Below are 24,107 nucleotides of genomic sequence, written 5' to 3'. Positions count from 1 at the left end.
TGACTTAACCGTAGTTTTCATTCTGTCATTGTCATCTGTATGTGCTGTCTTATACTCTTCTTTCTTCCTTTAAACAAATCCTGTACTGTAGAAAGCTAGTGAAGCATGCCAAAGACATTGATGTAACTCAGAAATTGAAAGATTTCTTTTGTGACAGCAAGTTTGTTCTGTCAAAGTAGAGAAAATAGATGTTAATTTGCTCTTGGTGGTTTCCACCAGTAATTGAACAACTTGTGTACAGTCTAACAGCTAGATTGTCAGCATGTTTGATTTCATTACACAACATCATGTAGTTTGACATTTGGCTTTACACAGGTGAAAAAAATTGCTTTGTAGGTTATTAGGATACACAATCATTCTAGTAAACAATATAAGCACCGGCAACTTAGTTGAATTCCAACTATAACTTATAATAAACTATTGTCCGGTATTAAGGTTTTCTGTGCAAAACCCTTTTAATCGAGAAATTGTAAATCGCAGGTCCACAAAGTCCTTGTGAACGGACAGATATAAGGATGGCAATTGTAGCTGATCACCTTGGACTTAGCTGGACAGGTAAGCTTTTCTGCTTTTATACTGAAATCGAACTCATAGGGTATATAGCTAAAATATTTTTCCTCCCAAGATATTACACCCAAGTAGTTGGAAGGTTCTGTCTACTCAGGCTCAGGGCTTCTGGGATCTTCAGGCAGTGAATTCCTCAACATCTGGGAGCTTAAAAGCGCTCCAAGAGTTTGGTGCCATGTATGCTCACTGTACTGTCCACATGTTGACAGGCAGTGCTGGTCTCTTGTGGGCTTATGGGTGCTGCAGTCAGCTCTCCCTGGGTTCAGGCAATGGCAGTGCTGGTATGTGAGCTTTGCAGTGAACTCACAAATGAGCTGTGGTCACCAGAACAAATGTTATCAGTGAGCAGTGATGAAGGCTCCGCGGAGCTTTTCACTGGTTGAGTGCATTTTATAAATGCAATAATAGCTCACAGAGGCATGACTGAAAATTCAGAATTATGCCTGTCATAGGAGATTGAAGTGTTTAAATGTTTAGTGTCATGCTCGTCATTATCTGTTAGGATACCCGTTTGTGTCAGGAAGTTTGGCTGGTGTTTGTGTGGTCTAAGGAGGTTAATACTTCTAAGCCTGGCAGGATAATTGAGAGATTTATGCTGTTTGGAGCTTTTATTATTGTTTTTCATCATATTTTTTTTTCTTTCTTTTTTTGCTTTATAGAACTGGCAAGGGAACTGAATTTTTCTGTGGATGAAATAAATCAAATCCGAGTAGAAAACCCGAATTCTCTTATTGCTCAAAGTTTCATGTTATTAAAAAAATGGGTTACTAGAGACGGGAAAAATGCTACAAGTAAGTTCAATTAGTTACTTNCCTGTTCTAAGTAGGTTAAATTGAAGATAACGTAATTAATTTCTTTTGCAAATCACTAATGGGAAAAAAAGTTTCAGCTACATTTTTGCCAGAAGGCAAAAAAGTGTTACATTCATTCAGTACCTACACAAGGGGAAATAATATCTTCTCCACATCTGCAGGACAGGACAAGAAAGAAGCTTAAATTCCAGGGAAGGAAATATTAGGGAAGATTTGGCAATAGCAATGAACCTGAAACACAGAAATAGGCTGCCTGGAAAAGTTACGTAGTCTCGCATTATTGCAAGTTGTTACAAGAAATCAAACACTTTTCTCTGAGGAGTGATGTGTGTGACTGAGGCAGGAGACCTCTCTGAAGACAAGGTTGGGGTCAATTCTGCTGTTATCTGTGTATAAATTCCTCAAATTGAAATAGGGGTCTGAATTTGCCTTCAGTCAATGGTGACTGTTACCAGTTCTTAGCCCACAAACTTCTACATGGTGTTTAAATCAACCTGGATCTCCTTCACTGTAGAAGTTGTTTCCAGTATTACTGTGTTCTTGCAACATAGGATTATTGTAAATGTGATTTCATTGTGTACTGTGTGAACAGCCTTTATGTGCATTATTACTTACAAGGCTACCTATACTGTTCTTTGAAATAGAATTGTAACAAGGATTTTAACAATCCTTGTCTTTTTCAATAAAAGGTTATTGTATTTCAGTAGCAAGTAAATTTATTCTTTAAGAGCTTTCAACCCTATTTTTCCTGCTTCTTGTGTTGCAATCTAACACTTGCGGGGGAAAAATCGTCATAGAGGTACATCTTGCACAAATAGGCAGCAGAATGACTACACAGTCAAATGATGGAGTTTGCTAGAACCAAAGACATCGGGACAGGAACATATGTCAGTGACTTACAATTAATGCAATGTGAATGTAACTGAGAAAGACAATTACACAGTTCTGAAATTCTGGACCTGTTTTCTTACGTGTCTTATTTGTTTTTCAGCTGATGCCTTAACTTCTGTATTGACAAAAATTAATCGAATAGATATTGTGACCCTGCTGGAAGGACCAATATTTGATTATGGAAATATTTCAGGCACCAGAAGCTTTGCAGATGAAAATAACGTTTTTCATGATCCCATTGATGGTAATTGAATTCCATGATTATATTTTGTTCTGTATCATCTCTGGTAATGTAATAATGTTGTATGAACTAGATGTTAAGAAAAAAAATCCTACAGAAATGATTGTTTTTCATGTTAAGGCTTTTTCCTCATGGTATATCCAGGTTGTACATTAATGTCCCAGAGAACAAGCTCAGAATCCCACAGATGCACACCTAAGTAAGCTCATTCCCACCAGCCTCTGTATAAGTTGACAAGATCTGAATGTTTTCCTCCTGCAGTAGTTGTGCTTTGGAGTTTGTCCACTTATATACGCTTTCCAAGTTAGTTGGCAATCTCTCTTGCTCTACACATCCCCCGCTCTTTAACTTCCTCTCTAGATAAGTAACTGTAAGAATTCTTACAGTGAAAAAGTGTTTAGTGACTGTATGAGATATCTACAAACAAATGTGATTTCAAGATTGTCATTTCTTTGTTGTAGTTTTTTTTTGTTTTGGTTTGGTTTTTGTTTTGGTGGGGTTTTTTTGGTTTGTTTTGTTGTGGGTTTTTTTTTGTTTTGTTTTTTGTTTTGTTTTTTGTTTTGTTTTTTAGGACCATTATTATCCTAATGTGTAGTGGTAGTAGAAAAATAAGAAAATGTTTTATTTTTGCATGAGATGATATCTTTGTCAGTCTACTAATGACTAAAACTGTGTAGTAATCTTCACATGGAAGCTAAACACCCTGAGCGTAGAATTGTGCATGGTTATTTTGAGTCAGATTTTAACAGATACGCAGAGTTCTGCTTATAGTCAGAATTGCTATAGGTTTGGTTATTACTTATTATTATGTAGAAGATGCTGAATGTCGTTCTTTTAAATATTAGTTTACGACACTGAGTTGCTATATTCTTTACTTTGGTTTTTTACTATGTGTTATAATTAGGTTGTCAAGACTTCTTTGAGTTATATTTTCTTTGTTTTTTTATAGTTTATTCAAGTTTGTATTGGTCCCTCTCTGTATTTTGGCAGAATGTTTGTATACTTAGAGCATATAAGCTCAGTATACTTCCATTGTTGAGCAGCATTGCTGGTCATTGAATCATTGCGTTACAGAAATAATTTTCTGTTGACATTTTAAGAAAGTTGCTCTTGAAATGTTGCTTGTGCCTTTAAATAGTGGCATCAGTGTTCTTCTGAAGAAAGTACGCTTCTCTGCAGTTGCTTTTTGTCTCTCCTCTTCTCTGAGCCTTCCTCAAGCTTCCTTTCCTCACCAAGACCAGACCGCCTTTACCCTTCTCTCAGCTGATTCAGGAAACAGAAAAAAAAAGCAAGCCCTGTCAGTGCATCTCCCATTGCAGGCAGCACAATGTCAAGTTAACCCCAAAGCATGTATTTTTTTTTCCTTCTGTAGGTCACACAGTCTGTTTTTTGACCAAGTGAATTTCAGGTTTTGTTGTCATTTTACATGTGTATTCAGTTTAATCCTTTTGTATGATTTTCTTATGTTTTCATCAATTTCCTTTTCTTTTCTCTCTTTATTTGATTAGTGTATCTGATTGTACCCATGTCACCAAGATCGCCTCAGTCTCCAAGATCACCAAGATCTCCTTACCCACCACAGTCCTCTCACCTGTATAACTTTACTGTACCTGAAATATTCATTTAGCTCTCCCTGTGTTGTTTGTTTTTTATTTTGTATTCTCTTAACTTCTAGTTAACTTCCTTTTTAGTTTTTTATCCTGCTGTGTATTTACCCCTACTATTCTTTAGTATCCTCATTGAGATCCATTTCTATTCCCCATTCTTTAACTATTCCTTTCTTGTGGCTCTGTGATTATACTGGAGATAAGTATTAGTAGCATTGTCTTGCTAGTATTGTGTATTTTTGATAAAAGTATATTCAGAATGTGGACCTGTTTAATATGTATTTACATAAAGAGTGACTTTCTGATGTTTTGATCTACTTCTGTCTTTAAAATCTATTTATTCAAATTCCAATTTTAAAGCAGTAAAAACTCGGAAAGATGTATGCAATTTGGCTGCAAGATTCTAGACTGGATATAAAGGGACAGACATCCCTGTCCACATTTGATTAATTGCATGCTCATAAGGCAATCTGCTATTGCTTGAAAACGTTCAAATGGCTGCAAAGGCAATTCCTGAAATCTTTACAGGCTATTTTAAAAATAGTCAAAACTATTAGCTTTGCTGTACTAGCTATTTTGGCAATGCTCATTTTGTTCCATGTATTTAGAGCAAAGTAAATGAATCTATCAGAACTGCATTTGTTCTTATACACCTGCATCTCCTCATGGTTTTCATACTTTATGTAATTCATGGATCATTTAACATTTGCTGATTTGTTGCTCCATGCTTCATCCCAGTCAGTCCAAATATGCTGTCTTCCTTAGGTTATCCCAGCATTCAAGTGGAACTGGAAACTCCCTCTGGGTTGCGCTTTGTGCCACCCACCCCCTTCCATCAGGATGATTTCTTTAGCGACACCTCTAGCCTAGAGTCACCCCTTAGAACTCCCAGTAGACTGAGTGACGTGTTAGTGACCTCCCAGGGACATATAGATGGTACAGCAGCAGCACCGCCAGTGGTGACTGAAGAAGACACCTCACTGGATGACAGCAAGCACGATTTCTCAGTGCCTAGCGAAGGAACACCTAAAGATATTTCTGTAGGCCAGAGCCAGTTGGAGGAAGTGGACCTTAAGGATTATCCACGGTATCTTGGTAGTTATGGCGGGATACCTAAGGATGCTAAACAAAGGCAGAGCGAAGAGACTAGCAAAACAGGAGTAAGGACTGAACAGCCTGAGAGAGAAAAGTCTGGTACTGATGAGGAGATAACGGAAGAAAAGTTTAAATCTCTGTTTGAGGACATTCATCTGGAAGAAGGAGCTGAGTCTGAGGAGATGACTGAAGAAAAAGTATGGTCAATTCTTAAAGGTGTTCAGCAAGCAGAACACGAAATGTCTTCAATTACAGGTTGGCAGACTGACTCGTCAAGCGTCACTGAGCCACCAACGTCGGGACGCAGGATAGGTGGTAGTCTGCTAGATCGCCTGGATGATAGGTGAGCATCTTCTTGTACGTGTGTGTATGTGAGCCTTCATGCACAGATGTTGCCTTCAGGAGCAGTGATCAGGCTGATGATCCGCTGTTTTATGTGAATGTGAATATATATGTATTCGCATATGTATTTGTAAGGAAAAACATTAGTTGTGACTTCATCTGGTATCAAACATACTTGTTTTTAAAAGTGTATATATAGCAAGTTTCATGCTTAATACAGAATTAGTTTACATTATGTTTACTACATGATATTTGCTTTCATGCTTTTTATATTGTCTATTTCCATTTTGAATAAATCTAAGCAAGGCAGGTGGAATTAGAATTTGAGACTATGAAATGACAATTTGTTGGAACCAGGATACTGTTTTGTTCTTATTTTAGCAGTCATTCTTTTCATTGCATCTCTTTGCATTCCTTCAGATAGGCATTTCTTTTTCCATAGCACGTTTTTTTAAGCGGGTGCCATTTTCTAGTATTTACTTTGTGTTATGCTGTGCTGATTTATTCGACTCTTTAAGAAATGGGCTACAAGTCATAGGAAGGTAATAAATCCATCTAGACCCATATGCTGCTACCTAGTTGTGGCTACAGAAGATGCTCAGGGAACTTGTACGTTCCTGGGCTCCATTTACTTTCAGCATAATGACCTTCAGAGATGGTGTATGCTTTCCACAGATTTATCATCACTGTGTTTCTCTTGCATGTACTTTTCCAGCCTCCCTTTGGACCAATGTAAGCTTTCAGCAGTCACAATATGCGCTGGCATGTTTGGCCAAACGGGTACCCACTGGGTACCACCAAAAAGCTCTTGCCTTAATTTTGTACTCAGCTCCCATGATTTGTGACAGAAGGAGCCAGCTCTACATGAAATGTAAATCTGCAGAGAACGACTGTCTGCAGAGCAATTGTCTTGCTGTCAACAGTTTACATCCTTTGCAGCTTTGATTCAGGATGTTTAACGGTTCCAGGTAGCAGCATGAGATAGGTTTTCTGAATCAAGTGGGAATATGGCCCTTGATTCCAGTGAGCTGATTGTCTTTCTAGACTTGAAAACATCTGGTCTGCTACTGATGTGATTTTTGTTACGATAAGCAACCATTCTGTCTTTATTCTGCATTTTCTATTGTGTTTAATTAATGAAATATATCTCTTCTAGGAGTAAATGATCTTCTGTAAGATGAGATATCCATTTCTAGCTAGAGGAAATCAATTTGCTTTATTTTATAGCAGTTTTGCCAGCAGATAGCTATGGTTTTCTCATGCATATAGTCCCAGTGTTTATCTGAAAAGCAAACAAAAATAAAAGAGTTTTGTCCAGAGCTCTCTATCTTGTAATCTTTCTGGCATTGTGCATTATTGAAATTGTGCTAAGGCATTATTTATAAGCACCATTATTTTTCAGGAGGCATGAGTTATTTGGAATACAGCTGTTGAAGTTTAAGGGAAGGGGTAGGAGGCACCTTTCATTACCTCCTTGGTTGGAGAGCAGGTTAAAGAATTAGTGCCGTGAGGGATTTATCTTGTGATTATACAAAGGAAATGGTAGGATTGGGGCCTTTTTCTTTCTGTTTTGTTTTTTCCTTTTTTTCTTCCTAAGTGGAAGGGAACTAACATAAAACATTTGGTTTTGTTTTCAGCGTTCACTATGTTCTCCTTTCTTTTGAAAAGATACCATAATGCAGAAGACAAGGCTATTAAATAGAGTAATGCTTGCATGTTGAATTTCAGATTTTACTTCATCTGAAATGTGAGCACTAAGAGTGAAGGCTCAGTGCTTTTCTCTTCTGCATGTTATTTATGAATGTCTGTTCTTTTTCTCTGTAGCTCGGACCAATGTAGGGACTCTGTTACCTCATATGTCAAAGGAGAAGCAGGGAAGCCAGAAACAAATGGAAGCCTCTCAGAATCCACAACAGAAACAAAAACTAAATCCTATGTCCAGGAATCTTTAAATGATGTGGGAAAACACAGTGACAAAGAAGCTCTGAAAACAAAGTCCCCAATTTCAGCTGGTACTGATGAGCAAACGTTATCATCGACAGCATATCAGAAATCTTTGGAAGAGGCTAGCAAGCCAACAGCAGAAGGCAACAAAGCATCTGTACCTGTCAGTGTGAAGAAGATGGGCTGGAGTACTTCAGAGGATGGCAAGGCAAGAACAGGCATCAAAGAGGAGGAGGGAGCAGGAATGTCTGAACAGAAGGTACAGTATGTCCTGTAATTATTAGCTGTTTGAGGAGTCCCTGTTGCTTAGTATGTTGTTTGTGTTTTGTTTTGTTTTTTTTTATAAGACATGTAATATTATAACAGTTCTTGTTTTTCTTTTAATCCTCCTTTATGCAAGTTATGTTTATTACCAAATTAAAAAAAGTGGAAGTTAGTGCAAATTTATCTTCTGTGGTGTGAACAGAATGAAGTGTAGTCCGGGCAGGCAGAGGAACCAAGTAGGGTGCATCAACTTCTGCCTGCTTGGCCCTGAAGTCTGCAAGAGGGGAGAGCAGCTTGTGATACAATCTTGCATTGCTGAGGAGCAGGCCCCTTTCCTGCCTGAGTTATCTGTGCAAACAGTGCTAGGCAGGTCTGCTCTCCCCAACCCACTTCAAGTAAGGTGATGCCACTGTTTTCTGATCTGTTTGTGATGTTGAAGTGAGCAAAGAAGTACAGGGTCTCTTTTGTCTCCTTCCAGATCCCTGTCCCCAGCACCTTCTGATTTTTATTATTTTTATTATTATTATTATTATAAACTCTGTTGATTTGCAGGAAAATAAATCTTGAGTGAAGTCTAATCTCCTTCTTACGCTTTGCTCCTTGGCATCATTCATCCCAATTCCAAGGTGCATCTAGCAAAAACATTTCCAGATGTATAATACAGTTTCCCAGGTGGTGGTTCCTTCTTAAAATACTGCTGAGGGTTTCCCTTTCAGCTCTGCTTGCCTGGCTTGCACATCCTTGCCTGCAGAATCTCACTTGTAAGTTGGTATTAGATAAATGAAAGCTATGTTAACAGCTTCCTCTGTGACTTACATTCTGTTCCCCAGAATTGACTTAAGGAATGGCTTTTAGCCCAGTAGAAATTTTAGAGCTGGTGGGCAATTCCTAGGCTCAAGGATTGCAAAAAATAGGGAATTACAGAATTTCTTCTACATTCTCATCTTAAGAGATGGTCTGGTCATGGGCATAATACAAGAGGAGGCTGTAACTTACAGAAGTGATGCATTTTTTAGAGTGGCTTCTACTTTATATGGCTTTTTCTTTTTTTAAATCATAGCACAGTAAAAAATTGCAGCTGTGATGGGCTGCAATAAATTACTCAAGTTTAATTCATTTTCCACTATTCTTTTGATTGTACAATAAGGAATTATTTTATTGGTAATGTAATCAGTGTTACCAGTTATGCAGCATACGGTTGTTATGATCTTGTTTTTAGTTTGTGACATAGTTAAAGCAATGAAGATCTTTCCTAATGCTCACTCATTTCTTGAGTACTGAAAGAATGTAAGCAAAAGCCTGCTGAAGAGGCAGCTAAATGCAGACAGCAGAGTTCCTGTATTGTCTGTAGGCTTTGGGGCAGACCTTGGGTTAATATTATTATGCTCAGTTTAAACACAAAGATAAGCATAGATGTACACTGTAACTTGTGCTGAGGGGTGTGCTACAGTGCTGCACTTCCCCCTCTGGATTCCCATCAGTGAGAAGATAAGTTGTCATCCACTCCTGTCCTCTCTTCACTGTGGATATTCCATCTGAATTGGTAAGAATAAGTGTGTGCATTTCATATATGCGCTTTTTGCACTACTTTCGCTTTCTTGGTAAAGGGTGATAATCTTATCTTCCAAATAACAATATATATTTTTTAATAGATGTGATCTTTGAATAAACCAGTGTGAGTCAGTAATGGGATTTCTAGACCTGGGTCTCTCATGTAATCTACTCAAAGTCAATAGTTTAATTACTAAGAGAATTCAGTTCATAGGGAGATAATTCATATACTGTCATGAAAATGGAAAGAAAATTTCAACTGCAGTCTGTCTGGAAGGCATTCTGTGGAAAGCAGAGGCAACAAAAAGATATTGCTTCCTAAAGAAAGCGGTTGTTACTGTGACCCTTTGGGAAACAGCTCAAAAGCAATAACCATTCACCTGCTGGGAGGGGGCTGCATCAGTATTTTGGGACATGGTTTGAAACTAGGATAAGCCATTGAGACTGGGCTGCTGTCTGGTGATGTTAATGAGGTGAACTGCTGACCTTGTCCCATGTCCACATAAATGCTCAAAATTCTAATAAGCAGTACAGTGACTGTGAGGGCCGTGTAATGCTCTACTGAAGACCAAGTGTTTGATTCAAATCATCTTTTTAAATTAGAGCAGTGTAGCACGCTTGTTCTGTTAACCCAAAGCAGGTTATGTCAGGTGGCTGAGGTGACTTGAAGTGCCAGAGTTCTGTCACAGCTAAAGCACTTGAAGCCATGCATTAGTAGTGCTCTTCCTCCTTAAACCCCTCTGTGCTCTTTTGTGAACCTTCTTCTGCTTGTTAATTGTTCAGGATAGGATTGGATTTTTAATTTTTTTTAAATTTTTTCTTTTACTTGGCTAGTGATAGAGGATAGCAGGAGATGTTGCATGCAGATAAATGTTGTCATCCTGCCCTAAATGCCTTTTTTTTATCTCACATGATCCTTTTTCCTCCTCCACCCACGTGTGCCTACTCATACTTTGCACATCATTTCTGAGAAGTGCCTCTTGTTTAGGATGCCTTCAGCCAAGCTGAAAAAAAAAGAAGAAAAAGAAGCAGAAGTGCAAAGTGCTCTATGTGTCTTGAAGGGAAGGCGGTGGGGCTGGTGGAGACACTGGGGTGGGTCAGACACCAGTGTGCAGCATCTGCCTGGCACCAAGCAGTGAGCGGCACGAGGTTCCTCCTGCCCCCAGCAGTACATCAAATGATGTGGGGTGGCTGTATTTCAGGCTTTAGTTAGTATGGGTTAAAAGGAGATAGATGCTGAGCAGAGAAAACGTTTTCACAGAGGAGGCCTTCTTCAAAATCCTTGTTTTTAACCTTTGGCAGGTGGGCCTCTGAGCCTTTCTGCGTGACTGTAGTCTGTCTTTATAAGGGAATTCACTTCCATACCTTGTGAATGCACAGAATTGGAATTAGAATGGATTCTTAGTTTTTGAGGAGGAAACAGCAAAGTTACTGGAAGACTTTCTATACACAGAATTCTTCACTTCCAAGTAAGGAAGTGGAATATGTTAGGTCAGATGCATTCCAAATACAATTTTCTAACACTTAAAATCTGCTAAGATATTCCATACCTGTTATATATATATATATATATATATATATATATATATATATATATATATATATATAGTGCAGCATGCCAAAGAGCAGAAAAGCTCCCACAGTGTACTTCAGAAGTAAAAGTCATTAGATATATAACAGACAGGAAAAATGTTGTCCATGATAACCTCTGTTTTCTTCTTGTAGTTCTGATAGCACGTTCTGTCTTGCAAATGTGCTGTTCAAATGTACTAAAACTGCATTTATTAGGAATGTAGTGACAGTGACAGTGAGATTGAGAGTGATTCAAGCTCAGGTGAGGAGCAGAGGATTACTACAAGAGTGTATCGACGGCGGTTGATTCTGAAGGTATTTTGTGATGTGTGTTCTTGAGGCAATGTTGGCATGGATGTGGGTTTGGACTGCTGTGTAAGAATGTCACTTCTGGCACAATGGAGTCCCTCTGCCCATTTTATAATCCCCTCTGTATTTATAACCAAGTGCCAAGTGGCCATTCATTACTTAACCCAGAAGTTTACAGTTGTCTTCTGCTGGAAAACTACTGTGCTGCATGGCCTGATGTGTCCTTTGGTGTTTTGCATGCCACCTTTAATACAGCTAGATGTGTAGTGTGTTGGTCTCATGGAAAATGAATTACAGACTGACATAGGACATATGTGTATGTATATGGAAGATAGGATGACGTGGGCCTGGGGCTGTGGCTGCAAGGTGTGATCTAGAGTGCCTTGTGTTCTGGAGAGCAGTAGGTGATGCTGACTTAAAACCTACCAAAGTTAATATAAATAAAATAAGTATAAAAATAAAGAATCCTTGCATTTGACTTCATTAGGCTTTGTTTAGTATACTATTCACAGATACTGTGGCACAACATACTTAATATGCTAATAACAATGGTAGAATCATATAAATAGTTTTATTTTCCCTCATGTTGTTTCCTGTATGGTCACATAGCTTGGTATTATGTGCCTTGAGAATATAGGATAAGACAATAATTCTTCATCAGAAATAATGTTAATTCTCAGTAACTCATATGATTTATTAGGTTCTCATTAGAAAATCACACATTAAAGCCATAAAAAGGACAGGCAATGTAGTGCTGTTACAGTAATAGCCTAGGATGTAATTGTTACTCCAGGAATTACTTGTCGCACTGACTGCACCTATCAATATTGCTGCTGTTTGTTTGGTGCAGAAGGTATTTATACATGCACCGCACCTTCTGTGTAATGTGAATGGCAGATGTGCTATGTTCACAGCTGTTGATTCCTCCAAGACACAGATGCTTTTGGAAAACACAGCATGATTTTTTTGTCTGCTTTCATCCTGTATTTCTTCAGTTTACCGGTTGTGTTCCCATTCTGAACCAGGCAAGAATTGAAAAAATGAGCTAAATACAAGTAAATATTTTGTCTGATACTAGATCGTTACATCAAGAATCTGCCACCTTTAATGAAGGCTCCTGAGCAGGTTAGGATATAACCATTCATCAGTAATTGCCTCTGCAGATAATTCATGACAAGAAATAGGAATAGGTTTTCAGATGGGACAAGTGGCCTGAGGGTGATCACAAGCCCTGAAGTGCTGTAAGTGCTCTGGTAAGACATAAAGCATCAGTGGGCTGCATGTTTTAAAGGCTGTGCATAGTCAGCCTACTTCCGGGTTTTCCGACCTCACTTTCTGAGCTATTTTGATGTCCCCTGGCTGAGAATCAGGAAGTGTCGGAGTAGAAAAGAGAGAAAGTGAAAAAGACAGTCTTCCTTCTTGTTCAGAGAAGGGCACAGAAAAGTGTTTTTAAATGTGGCAGTGTCATTTGGGGTTGTGCTTACAGAGCAGTGGTGTGGTCTGCAGCTGGCTCAGGGGAAATGGCAGGACCCCCCAGGGATGTGTGTGAACGGAGGCAGCCGAACTTGTGTGGAGCTGGGGCAGGTCTGCACCTATCTCTGGATTTTATAACACCTGTGATATTTCTGTCATTTTCTGGTGATGAGTAGCTGCTTCTTTCTTCCCCTCTGCGTCTTGAGTCAGGTTTGAAATGGAACAAGGAACTTTCAAAGCAGCAGTTGCCTGGCCTTTTAGAGAAAATTTGATAACAGAACAACCATTTAAATAGGTATATTTTGGTTGCACTTAATGAATTGATGGTATGAACTGGAAGTATTGAGCTTTGAGATGAGAAGGAATCTGGATTTTTATTATTTCTTTGAAATTCCTGGGAGCTGAGGTTCTGTTGGTGTGAAATGAAGTCATAGAGCGTGTGTCAACTCAGTACCAGCTCCTCATTCAGGCAGCAATCAGGATAGGGTAGGGAAGCACTGGCACAGGTTGCTAAGAGAGGTGGTGGGTGCCCCTGTCCCTGCAGACACTCAAGGTCAGACTGGACCGGGCTCTAAGCGCATGATGGAGCTTTAAGTGTCCCTGTTCATTGCAGGGGAGATGGGCTAGGTGACCTTTAAGGATTCCTTCCAACTCAAATGATTCTATAATTCTCTGCTTTTTGGCAGCCGTGTCTGAACCATGGGAGCACTTATCCTGCACTGTCTGATGTTAGGGATGTGGTGGAGCCAGCCCTGGCAGTCTGTGTTGAGTGTGTCATCCCTGGAATAATAAATACTTAGGACATCTGCAGAGCCTGTGTACGGGCTGCATAATTCCATGGCAGTGCTGTGCCCATGCTGCAAGCTCACTGCTTCGTGCCAACTGCAGCAAAGGAACACAGAGGATGGTGCACCTGGGTAGAGCTGCACGTGGGATCGGCGTTCTGCTGTAGTCTGTGTTCATCAGTGCCTCTGTGCTGCATTAAAAACAACAGAGATTCATAGCCTGCAGGAACAAAGTTTTGTAACACCTAAACCTTGAGGATAAATTGACTCCTGTGAAAGAAAAGAATTTGCAATGTGCCTCCGTGGTTACTGTCAGGATTGAATTGCTTCATTGCCTTTGTTCTTCTTTCTCAACTTGTTTTTCATTCCAACGCCATTCCACGTTATTGCTAACATTATTATTTCCATTTAACTGCTACCTTAGACCTCTCTCCTGACCCAAATATGGAAAAGTCTTTCCTGTCCCCAGAGGTATTTTCCCAGCAGTCTGAGAGCTGGGTCCTCTCAAGTGCTTTTGAGCACATTCCCATGGGATTTAGCACTTCAGAGGGCTGAGCCCATAAAACCAGACAAGCAGGGGCTGATGCCCATTTCCACATGTAATAAGATTGTCTTTTAACCTCAAGGTAGTAGTGCAGATGTTTTTGGTTTTGCTTCCTTTCCCTCTGTTCACATGGCGAATTGATGGGACAGAGCATTGCAAAAGAAATAGTTTTTTATGATAGTGAAGGAACGCGAGCAATTAGCACACAAGGAAAAAATAAGAGTGCTTCCACAATGTGCACTTTCAGAGACTGAGCCAACACTCTTTTCACTCCATCACGACAGAAATCACTGTCTGATTTTATGTGCTCTTTCAGAGATTGTTAAATCCTTGGTGGGTACAAATTTTTGGCCAAAACTGTTCAGTTAGATTCTTGCCAAAAGGATTACGGTAGAATTTTGTAGTGGAAAATAAAGCAAACTTCTAAGCAGGAGTTATTTAAATCTGATTTTATTGTGTATAATATATATAATATGTATAATGTGTATAATATATAATATGTATACTTCTTGCAGTTTTCTGATAGAGATTTGCCTCTTGCCACGCATTCTGCTCATGAAGCAAGTAACAAGGCTCTGATCTGGCTCAGTATTGGGGCACTGTGCTCAGTGCCATTTGCTGCATCTCTTCCTTTTAGCTCACCTTGGCTTGCCTGTTGGTTCCCTTCACAGTGCCTTAGCAATACATCTTTAGACAAGCAAGTACAAACTCAGCACAGGCGGACAGTTGTGGCATGTGATTAACAAGGTCTCCCTGAGTAGGCAGAACTCACTAATGGAAATGACCTTAATGAAAGATGTTTGTTTCTGCTGCCACAGAAGCTTTGGACTTCAAGGAGAGAGAGTTGCAGCTGCTGGCTGTGCATTATAAGAATGCAATGTCAAGACTGAAAGGATTATGTTTTGATAGTGGCTTAGGCCAGAAAGGGAAGAGATCTCACTGCTCTGTACCACTCCCGTTCCCATCACAGCATTGCCCCCGGTCATTGGCAAAATTAAATATTTAGGATCTTTCCATCTCGCTTATTTCCGTCTGCTTTTAAATTCCTTTTTATCCTTCTGGGTAACAGACATCCAGCCACACCTTTCGCTGCTGCAATAACACTAACTATATAGGAGGAATAAAAGGGCTATTATCCCTCAGTAACAAAACAAACATAAAAGAAAACCAGAACTCGGAGAAAGCTGCAGTGAACTTTGGCACTGTACTGCAGCACCAACTCCTGCGTTTATCTGGTAGTCCCTGGGAACACCCATAATCTGCAAATAACTGTTAAGAAAATCAGTGGAGTTGGCAGGAGATGTTGCAGAAGCTGCTCCTGATTTCGCCTGCCCTGGAGAGCTGCAGAGAGGATACCAACCAGTTTTGGCAGGACTGTACTCCAGAGAGCAGAGTGACATTAAAGCACTCTGATCCACAAAGCTTCCTGGCATGGTCTAGTGCAGCATGCAGTCTTTGTACAGTTTAGTCCCAGAGATACAACCCAGCCTCTAGAAATGGCTGTATTAGGTTTCCTCCCTGCCTTCCTAAAGCTCTTAGAATTCTGTCAGTGATTTAGACTGGTCAAGGATAGAAAGAATCCCACATTAGTATGATGCGGCAGAAATAATTTTATTCTTCAGCTGTGACGCAGATGCCCCAGCTTTGTGTTTAAAAACAGCTTTTGTTGACAAGGTCATCTAATGTGCCATTCTAACCCAAAGCTGTGCTGAGAGCTGACAAGTAAAACTGCCAGTGGGTAAGGGATTTTTGTTCCTAGCAAACATCCATCTTTATAGCTGCATAGGATTAGAAACTTCAATAGATCAGATCTACCTCCTGCCAATTGCAAGCCCTCCTGCAATTTGTTTAACTGCCCACATGAAAGAAGAGTTGTGAAAGCTGGATTTTGTGCATACTGACTGCTGAATATTTACAGCATTTATCTTTAGACTGTGCATAAAAGAGCAAGTGGCTAATTAAAGACTGAGATTCGCCATGCCTTTAAAACTGCATTAGTCTTTCAGTGTATCGATACATTTTCCATTTTCAAATTGAATGCCCTTACTCTCACTGACTTATGTTAGGGAACAACTCTGCTCATCACAGCAGTGAAAGCCAGTGCATGCAAACAGCCCTGGTGTGCTGGGTGGCCTTGTTGGGGGCTGTGTTGTTCTGTTTCTGGTTTTTATCACAGTGGATTTGGAGACCCTCCTGGTTAGAGGGAAGTTCTCGATACCTCTGTGCACCACAGGCAGTGAGAGATATCTGAGCCGGTGTTCCCTCCTGTCCCATCCCACACTGCTCGGGAACCGCTGGGGATTCTGAGCCAACGGGTGGGAGGCCAGGAAAGAAACAGCACAGCCTATCTGCAGCATTTCTCATTAAGTGTTTAAGTCTCTGTAATCACTATTTTCCCTTATTCCATTGCAGCTAGGATGCCCCATTGGTTTCACTTCTCTGAGTCTGTACACAGCCATTGGTGCCCCTGCCTGCAGCAGCCCATCCCTGTACCATTTTCATTTCTGCTCTCTTGTTTGGGAGAAAGGAAGTTGCTGGCTCCCTATGGGGCCCGCTCACTGAGTCACTTACTGTGCACAGTGTAGCACTGGTGCTTAAGCAGGTATTAAGTTTCTCCTTCCAGGACCTCCTTTGCAGAGCCCTTTTAGTACATGAATTGTCATGTAAGACTTCATCCAGGAGCTTCAGCAGCTGCTTGTTGGTGCTGTCTGCTTGCTAAGCTGCTGCTGTGCCCCTGCAGCCAAGCATCCCAGGGCAGGGACATCCCATGGGGACAGGCTGCCCGGCCCTCAGCAATGCTTGCAGAGATACTGCAGTTCAGTTGTACTATTTTGCAATGAAAGCACAGGAGAAGGAAATAAGTCTAAACCTGTTTAATTGCTTGTTATCAAATGATAATTTGAAGACAGCTTTCAGTATGAAATAAGTAGAAATTCTGCACTTTTGAGTAATGACACATACTGGCTGAACTTGTAGAGAAAATGATTTCAAAGAATAAACACAGCTTCACTGTATTTACTCATTGTAAAACAGTGCCAGGAGCTTACAAAGATAACTATGTAGTGTTCAGACAACAGTAAATGTGGGTTTTATTTGCCAGGTGCTTCTTAATACTTGAAAGCATTTTGAAGGTCTGACATTTATTTGAATTAATCTGAATTCAAATGTTATTTTGCTGTTAATATTGACATAAAATGCTTTGTATAATAGTTTTTCCACTTCCTTCCTCTGGTTACTGTTTTTCCCTTGGTGTGTTGGGGATTAAGGGGGAAGAATAGTTTTAAGGCTTTTTTTTTTTTAATTAAAGGTTTCTGGGGAAAAAAGGGGGGAGTTTCTCATAGGCAGGCCAGCAAGTTAAGGATTGCTAATGTTATAAAGCTAGATGAACAAAATAATGGTGTCATGTTGCTCTGTGCCCCAGTTTCCCCAGCACCAAAATGGGCAATCATATTAATTTCAGCTGTGTACTTCTCACAGAGATCCAAGCATGGAAAACAGTATGTATGAACTGGATGTTACAGAGAGAGTGATTTTCCTTCTCAGTTTTCTAGTTTCAGAAATTAATTCTACGTTATATTTGTTTCATACGAAATAAGCACAGATGATGGGTATTTCTGAAGCTTCAAAGGCTGTGTTTACTTCAGCACCCACATTTGGAAATGTGCTTTTTGAGGTAAAACTGCCAGTGTTCTTCTGGAACATAAGCTGATAGCTGCCAGCTGCCTTATGCTCTGAAGTCACTTCATTACAACTTCAGCAACAATTCGTGTTGTAGTATTTGGTCCTAGCACAGCCGTTAGAGTATTTCTTTATACTGGACCCATGAAAGAATCAGTGGATGGAGTGTTGGTGATTTCAGTACACTGTGCAGCAGGCTGCTCAGCAGGTTGGCGCTGATACTGTGCCAGTAAAGGTTTCATGTAAGTTACCTTTCCCTGTTTTCTGTTTTGTAAATACTGAGCAGTCTTGTCTTCCATGTACGTGTTTAAGACGCAGCATTTAGCAAGCTATAGGTGAAGTTGTCATTAAAATCCCAATTTTTCTCCCTCCTTACTTGATGTTAGAACGTGTTTTTGTGCATAATGAGCACTGAGAAGCTGTGAGAAGCCTCCTGCTAATGGATGTCTGTTCAGAGATATTATCGTCATGACTTTGTGCCATCTCACAGGACTCGGGCTAACAGAAGGACTATTTGTTAGATCATAGAAATGTGCCAGATGTTTGCTCCATGTTTTAATGACAAGTTCTGTGGAATAAATGCACAAGTACTGGCATGTTAAATTACAGTGGCTTTCACGTTATCTGTGTGGCGTAAAGCAATCTGTTAGATAAAGATGAAGCTAACATGCGCTTGTTGCTTGAATTGGTGTGGAAATGTGTGTGGGTTTGGCAGAATATAGGTTATATTGCTAATCTTATAACACATTCTTTAGGGTGAGGAAGCAAAAAACATTCCTGGTGAATCTGTAACAGAGGAGCAGTTTACCGATGAAGAAGGCAACGTCATCACAAGAAAAGTAATCATGAATTACATCACTGCTCTGTCTTTGAATTCAAGTAACTTCTTTTAATATACTTCCCCCTTTAGAATCTAGGAGGAAAAAAAAAATCGATACTTTTCATGTATTGCTTCCTACAGATCACCCGGAAGGTAGTAAGGCGTGTTGTTATCCCACATGAGAGGAGAGCTGGTGAAATGGTAATGGAATGGGGGCTGCCAGGAAATAACAGTAAATGAAGAGGGTTGTGTTGACCGCTAGAAAGTGCTGCTAAAGGGCTGGAGGTTTGCATTTAACAAGAAGTCTTGGCAAAGTGCAGTGCTTGCAGTTATTGACAAGTTGTGCATTGGGGGCCGGGGGCAGGAATTTCTCTTCATTTTGTTTCCTGGTAAGGGATGTTTCAAGGAGGCTTCACAGAGTTCTGCTCTGTGCAAAATGCCTTCCACACAAAAGCATTATGGTCTGTTTATGTGAAGTAGGCAATGTGTTTAAAACAGCTTTTTAGAGCCCTTTGTGTTTCATCAAAATGAGCAGTGTCTGTGAGTAAAGCTAAACCCTTGCTGGAGTTGTACCTTAAACCTATAGGTGTGCAGTGTTGGTTTTGCACCAAAGGAGTAATCCCCAGCTTGGTCCCTACCAGCTTCACTCTCCTGTGCAATAACCCCTTGCTAGACAGTGGGGTCACACGAACATACCAATGTAATAGTACACTGTATAAGCAAACATCAGGAAAGGGCTCTGTCCCTAGCAATTAAAAATGGAAGCCCTTCTGTGGAGGAGGGCATTGCTCCAGTTAAATTGTCAGTGGTGTTTCTGAGTGTAGACAGAATTGAGGATTCAAAGACATAACAAACATGAAAAAATAATCTTATTCTGCTAACAATGAAGACTAAAAAAAAACAGGCAGGGAGCACAGAAATAGAAGAGAGTTGAAAAAAAAAACCCAACATATCTCCATCCTCTTTCTCTGTCCTTTATCAGGGAAAGTATTGGTTCTGCCCAGCAAAGGAGAAATATGCTGCACCAGATTACTCAGAAACTACAAATAGTTACAAATAAATCAATTCAGATCAGCCAAAGGGTAAATTCTGCCGATAGCCACACATAAACAGATGCATTCTCTGATGTGAACGAGGCTTGTGATTACTGGAGTATTTATTTTTAGATGATTATTGAGCTATTTTTAATGAGCGCAGATGAACTTCTTTTTGGTGTTTGCTGTTTAAAAGACACCAAAACCTGCACTGCTTGTCACTACCATTGGTTTTACTTCCGCTCTGCTTTGGGGATGGTTTTTGCTGCTTTCATTCTCTTTCCTTTATTCCATTACTAACCTGCTCACATTAAAGCACAGACATTGTGAAACATCACAACAGCAGCCGTGCCCTGCATACTCAGAAATGCCCACTGACCCTGGCCCAGGGCACTGACTGGAGACTGATTTTCCCTGATGATGATGATGGCAAATCCAGCTGTAGCTGATGGCAGGGGCTCAGCCCAGGTGCTCCAGCCCACGTGCTCGTTCCCAAATTGTAGACCTGTGCTATCTACTTGAAGATGATATTTCAGGCCTGTGCTTTTGCAGCTCAGCAGAGTGGATAAGCAGATTGTGTGTATCTTCAAAATGAAGCATTAATGTGATTTAACTGCTTTTTACTTATCCTGTTACAGCAAAATGTGGAGGCTGGTTTGTAAGTTGGTTTCTAATTGTGAGCGCTCTCCACAGGCTATGCTAATGTTTATACTTTTCCTTTGAAGCAGGGCGAAGCTTACAAGGTTAAGACAAAGAAAGAAGTCAGACACGTGGAGAAGAAAAGTTACTCTTGAAAGCTGAAAGCCAACCACTGACCGGTCAGTTTTATCAGTTTTCTTTCTTTGTGAAGCCTTTTGCACTGCACCACAAGGAACTAGAGCACCTAAGCAGAGTAATGGCTTTCTTTTTGCTTCCTGGCACTGCTTTCAAGCTGCAAAGCTGAGGAGATGGCCCTCTGTCCTGTAAGGAGAATGTGACCTTGAGTTCACGTACAGAAACTGACCTTTATCTGTTGGAACATAAGCAAAGCAAAACTATGCCAAGTGTAAGAATTCATAGTTTCACAAAGAGTAGTTTATAATCCACAGTATTTTCTACTCCTAAAGGTGGACTTAGACACCAGCAGTTAGGGAGCTGTGTACAAGTAAATGTCCTGGAAGGGAAAGACTTCTTCCACAGCTGAACCTGTGGTCTACGGGCAGTTATGCAAGTCAGTGACCTTGTGAAATCCAGTGAAATGTCTAAATATTTGCCAACTAAGAATCCTTACCAGATGTGTCTTGTAGATTTTATTGATGCAACTGAAATGATTGTAACAAAAAAGCAGCTGACAGTAGATGGGCTTCCCAAAGTGAAAACAAATGCCACAGGCTGACGCTACTGCAACAGGGTGCAGGAGCCCTTGGAGTCAGAAGCTGCTTTGCCTATAGCTGTAATCACACAGAGTGTGTATTTACTGTGTTTGTCTTTTTTCCACTCGGTATTTTTCTTAGTTTTGGTGGCTTTTAGGAAGTGGGCAAGGAGTTTAAAAAGTGGAAGTTTGCGTTATCGTTTTCATAAAGGATTGACTGCAGGGTTAATGAACAGAATAAACAGGACCTGTTGAACATACAAATGGTATGGAGGTAAAGAACAGACAGTTTCTTGAGCCATTAGTCCCTTTCATCCACTGTAATATGCCCTCCTAAAGCCACATGACTGTACTGGATTTCTGAGTGTGTGCTGACTTCCATTTGTGACTGCAGTGACTCATGTGGGATCTTGGTAAGGGCTTTATAGGGCAGCAGCGAGCAGAGGTGCTTTAAGTAATCATCAGCCCAGTCAAGTGTCCATTGTAGAAGTTCCATTTGAATGTGGAAGTGGGTGTATTTTCACAGAACAGGGATTCTGATAGCCCAGTGGGTTCTGTTTCACAGAAGATAAAAAGTCTTCTCTGAGGATCAGAGGTGCTGCTTTTCTTTTAAATGTTCCTTTTTTAGGAAAAAAAAAATATCATATTTTACTGCAAAAAAAAAATGGCTTTGTCACCCTTGCAAATAAACCCAGTGCAAAATACAAGTGTAAAGGAAAAGCCACAGTGTTTTGCATGAAGCTCTGCAGAAGTGCAGGACAGGCTTCTACCAAGCACTGTGTGAGCTAGTCTGACAGCTGCGTTGTGAATACACAGCTTTTAGCCACAGAATAGATTTATGTCAGCCATAGGTGTGGGCAAGGACACACACTGTTTTAGCATAGCAGAGTGCAGACACTCCCAGAGAATGCACGTGGACCTGTGACCTGATTAGTAAACAGGTCTGTGCCACTCACATGAGCCAGGTGGAAGATGTGCATGGCAGCTCTTCTTCCTCGCTTTTTCCTCTGTGAAGCCTCATGAGGGCTTGCTTCTGCATTCCTGGCTCTTATGGTCACAATCCCCACGAGGCAGAGAGGTAGATGTGCAAGGAGTGCAGGTTTTAGACCTATATGGGTAGTTGCAAATAACAAACAGAAGTGTGTTGTGAAGGAGGCTGCTCTGTCATTCTGCTTCATATCTTCCATCACAGAGAGCCAAAGGTTTCCTGTCATCTTTGTTGAAGAGCTGTTACTGTGGGGCAATGAAATGCAGTGTCTTGCAAGCATGTTTGTAAATCAGCTCATGAGCAACATGGATGTCTGTAGATGATGCATTTTCCCTCCATGTTTGGAGCTCAACTGATTTCATTACATACCTAGAAACTGTATGATTTATCCCATTACAGGATCCCATAATGCCAATTAGAACTATTATGTTTAGCCAGGGAAAGGCATGAAATTGATTCTAATGAGATATTCTGAAATGATTTCTTTGCTCTCTTTCCTTTCTGTAGGACCGTGTGCTTTTACTGCCAGTATTCCAGAGGGACAGTCACGGAAGAAAAATCAACAGGAATTAAACATTCACCTATAAAAGTGTGCGTGTGTTTGCTGCTTCCACACATTAACCGCATGGTTTTTATGCAAAAGCAAAAACAAAACAAAGAAACAAAAAATTAATTTAGCATGAGCCAATTTACAGAGCATGGAAATTCACTTTCATTCACGGGATTGGAGAGTGCGCAGTTAACAATGCAGTGTATATACAAGATGTCATGCTGTTAACAGCTTATTTCAAGCAGTTTGATGTCATCACAAAAGAAATAAATTCCTGTGGCTAGAGGGGATGTAAGAAGACGAAATGGTTAAACCATGGAAAGACACTAAAATTACTAAAATCCACAACAGCTCGCCTTATTTTTCTCGGACCCAAACTGTCAGGGTATAAAACACTAGTTGTTTCTTTTTTAAACATCGATAGTTTTGCTGTAAATAAATAACACTGTATAAATTCTAACGAAATAGAATAAATGTTGATAAGGCACTGCCTTTTCGATCACAAACAGAATACTGCAAATGCATTGAGCAGGCTAGGTGTCTCAAACAGCTACACCTATAGGGATATTCTGGGTGTATCTTCACAGATTCTTGTATATTAGCAATTATAATGTTTGTATATGCAAAAACGCTAGCTTGATTTTAAAAAAATCTTTAAAATCTGCTGCAAATTTAAATGATTCCCAAAATGAGGAATTCTGTAGTTCTGTGAAAATTTTTCTTCAGAGTAACTAATATTTTGATGCATGTGTTTCACCTTATTTTGATTAAATCTTTTCCAGTTTTGCAAACACTATTACCGCAACATGAGAAATAAGATTTTATCTGTAAACACAAAGCCCTTCATCTAATATTTGTTGCTGTTGCCAATTTTTCAATGAAATGACCTAAAAACCATAACGTATACAGTAGTTGCATTATGGGGAGGGGGGTGCTATCTGTTCTCGCTTTATAACGGGGGTAATGCTTGCAGCTTTAGAAGTGGGTTGGTGCTCCAGCGAGCACAAGTTTGGGATATTTTTAAATGAACTGAAGAGAAATTATTAGCTAATAGACTGGCAGCACGCTGTAAAATTATTACTGTATTGTGTACTGGCTATAAGATGTAGAATCTTTCAGTAAGCCAATCATCTGTAATCATCCTAGCAGTGTAATATTAGGTTGTTAAGGCTGCTGTGTTTTAAAGGGCATTTTTATTTGGGTTTTGGTGAAATACTTTAATTTGTTGATTATATTCATATGGAAACAGCATTCATTGATAATAGCTCTAATTACATATGTATGAAAACAACAAACACTGGATGATCTAGTTGATTATTTAAGCATAAAATAAATTGTGTTAAAACTCTTGGATAATGTGTATTTGGCGGTGTTATTGTATCCCCCCTCCACACAAAGAAGTGTCTTCAGAATGACAGTTGTTAATCATCCCAGGTGTTTTGCTTCTTTTCCACTGTTTCTCATGTGTGATTCACCTCCTCGTCTTCCTAGTGTGACAAGCCATCAGTTGGCTGGCTGTCCCACAGTGCTTGGAACAGAATTAACACCCAGCAGCCAGCACGTCCTCAAACAAGTAAAAACAAGGAACCGGCACCTCTGAGACACAGGAGACCCTCAGACCTGGGGGAAGATCCAGTGCAGTAGGTTACGTGCAGCCTCTTCTCCAACACTTGTTAAATCTGGACCTTC

The 24,107-nt window shown here is 40.1% G+C and overlaps 1 protein-coding gene across 1 annotated transcript in view; it reads left to right on the top strand.

Annotated features, from left to right (window-relative positions):
- ANK3 (ankyrin 3) overlaps window positions 1-23,771 on the top strand; it is a 192,715-nt gene extending 168,944 nt beyond the window's left edge. Inside the window, exons 38-44 of the mRNA XM_015866239.2 lie at window positions 481-555; window positions 1,227-1,358; window positions 2,371-2,514; window positions 5,469-5,556; window positions 7,380-7,758; window positions 20,255-20,347; window positions 22,376-23,771. Of these exons, the coding sequence (XP_015721725.1) occupies window positions 481-555; window positions 1,227-1,358; window positions 2,371-2,514; window positions 5,469-5,556; window positions 7,380-7,758; window positions 20,255-20,323 (887 nt within the window). The 3' untranslated portion in view covers window positions 20,324-20,347; window positions 22,376-23,771. The remainder of the gene's footprint in view (window positions 1-480; window positions 556-1,226; window positions 1,359-2,370; window positions 2,515-5,468; window positions 5,557-7,379; window positions 7,759-20,254; window positions 20,348-22,375) is intronic.
- The last annotated feature ends 336 nt before the right edge of the window (window positions 23,772-24,107 follow it).

The sequence above is a fragment of the Coturnix japonica genome, chromosome 6, assembly GCF_001577835.2.
Source record: "Coturnix japonica isolate 7356 chromosome 6, Coturnix japonica 2.1, whole genome shotgun sequence".
In the NCBI taxonomy this organism is placed as follows: Eukaryota; Metazoa; Chordata; class Aves; order Galliformes; family Phasianidae; genus Coturnix; species Coturnix japonica.
This window is presented reverse-complemented; position numbering and strand designations above follow the sequence as displayed.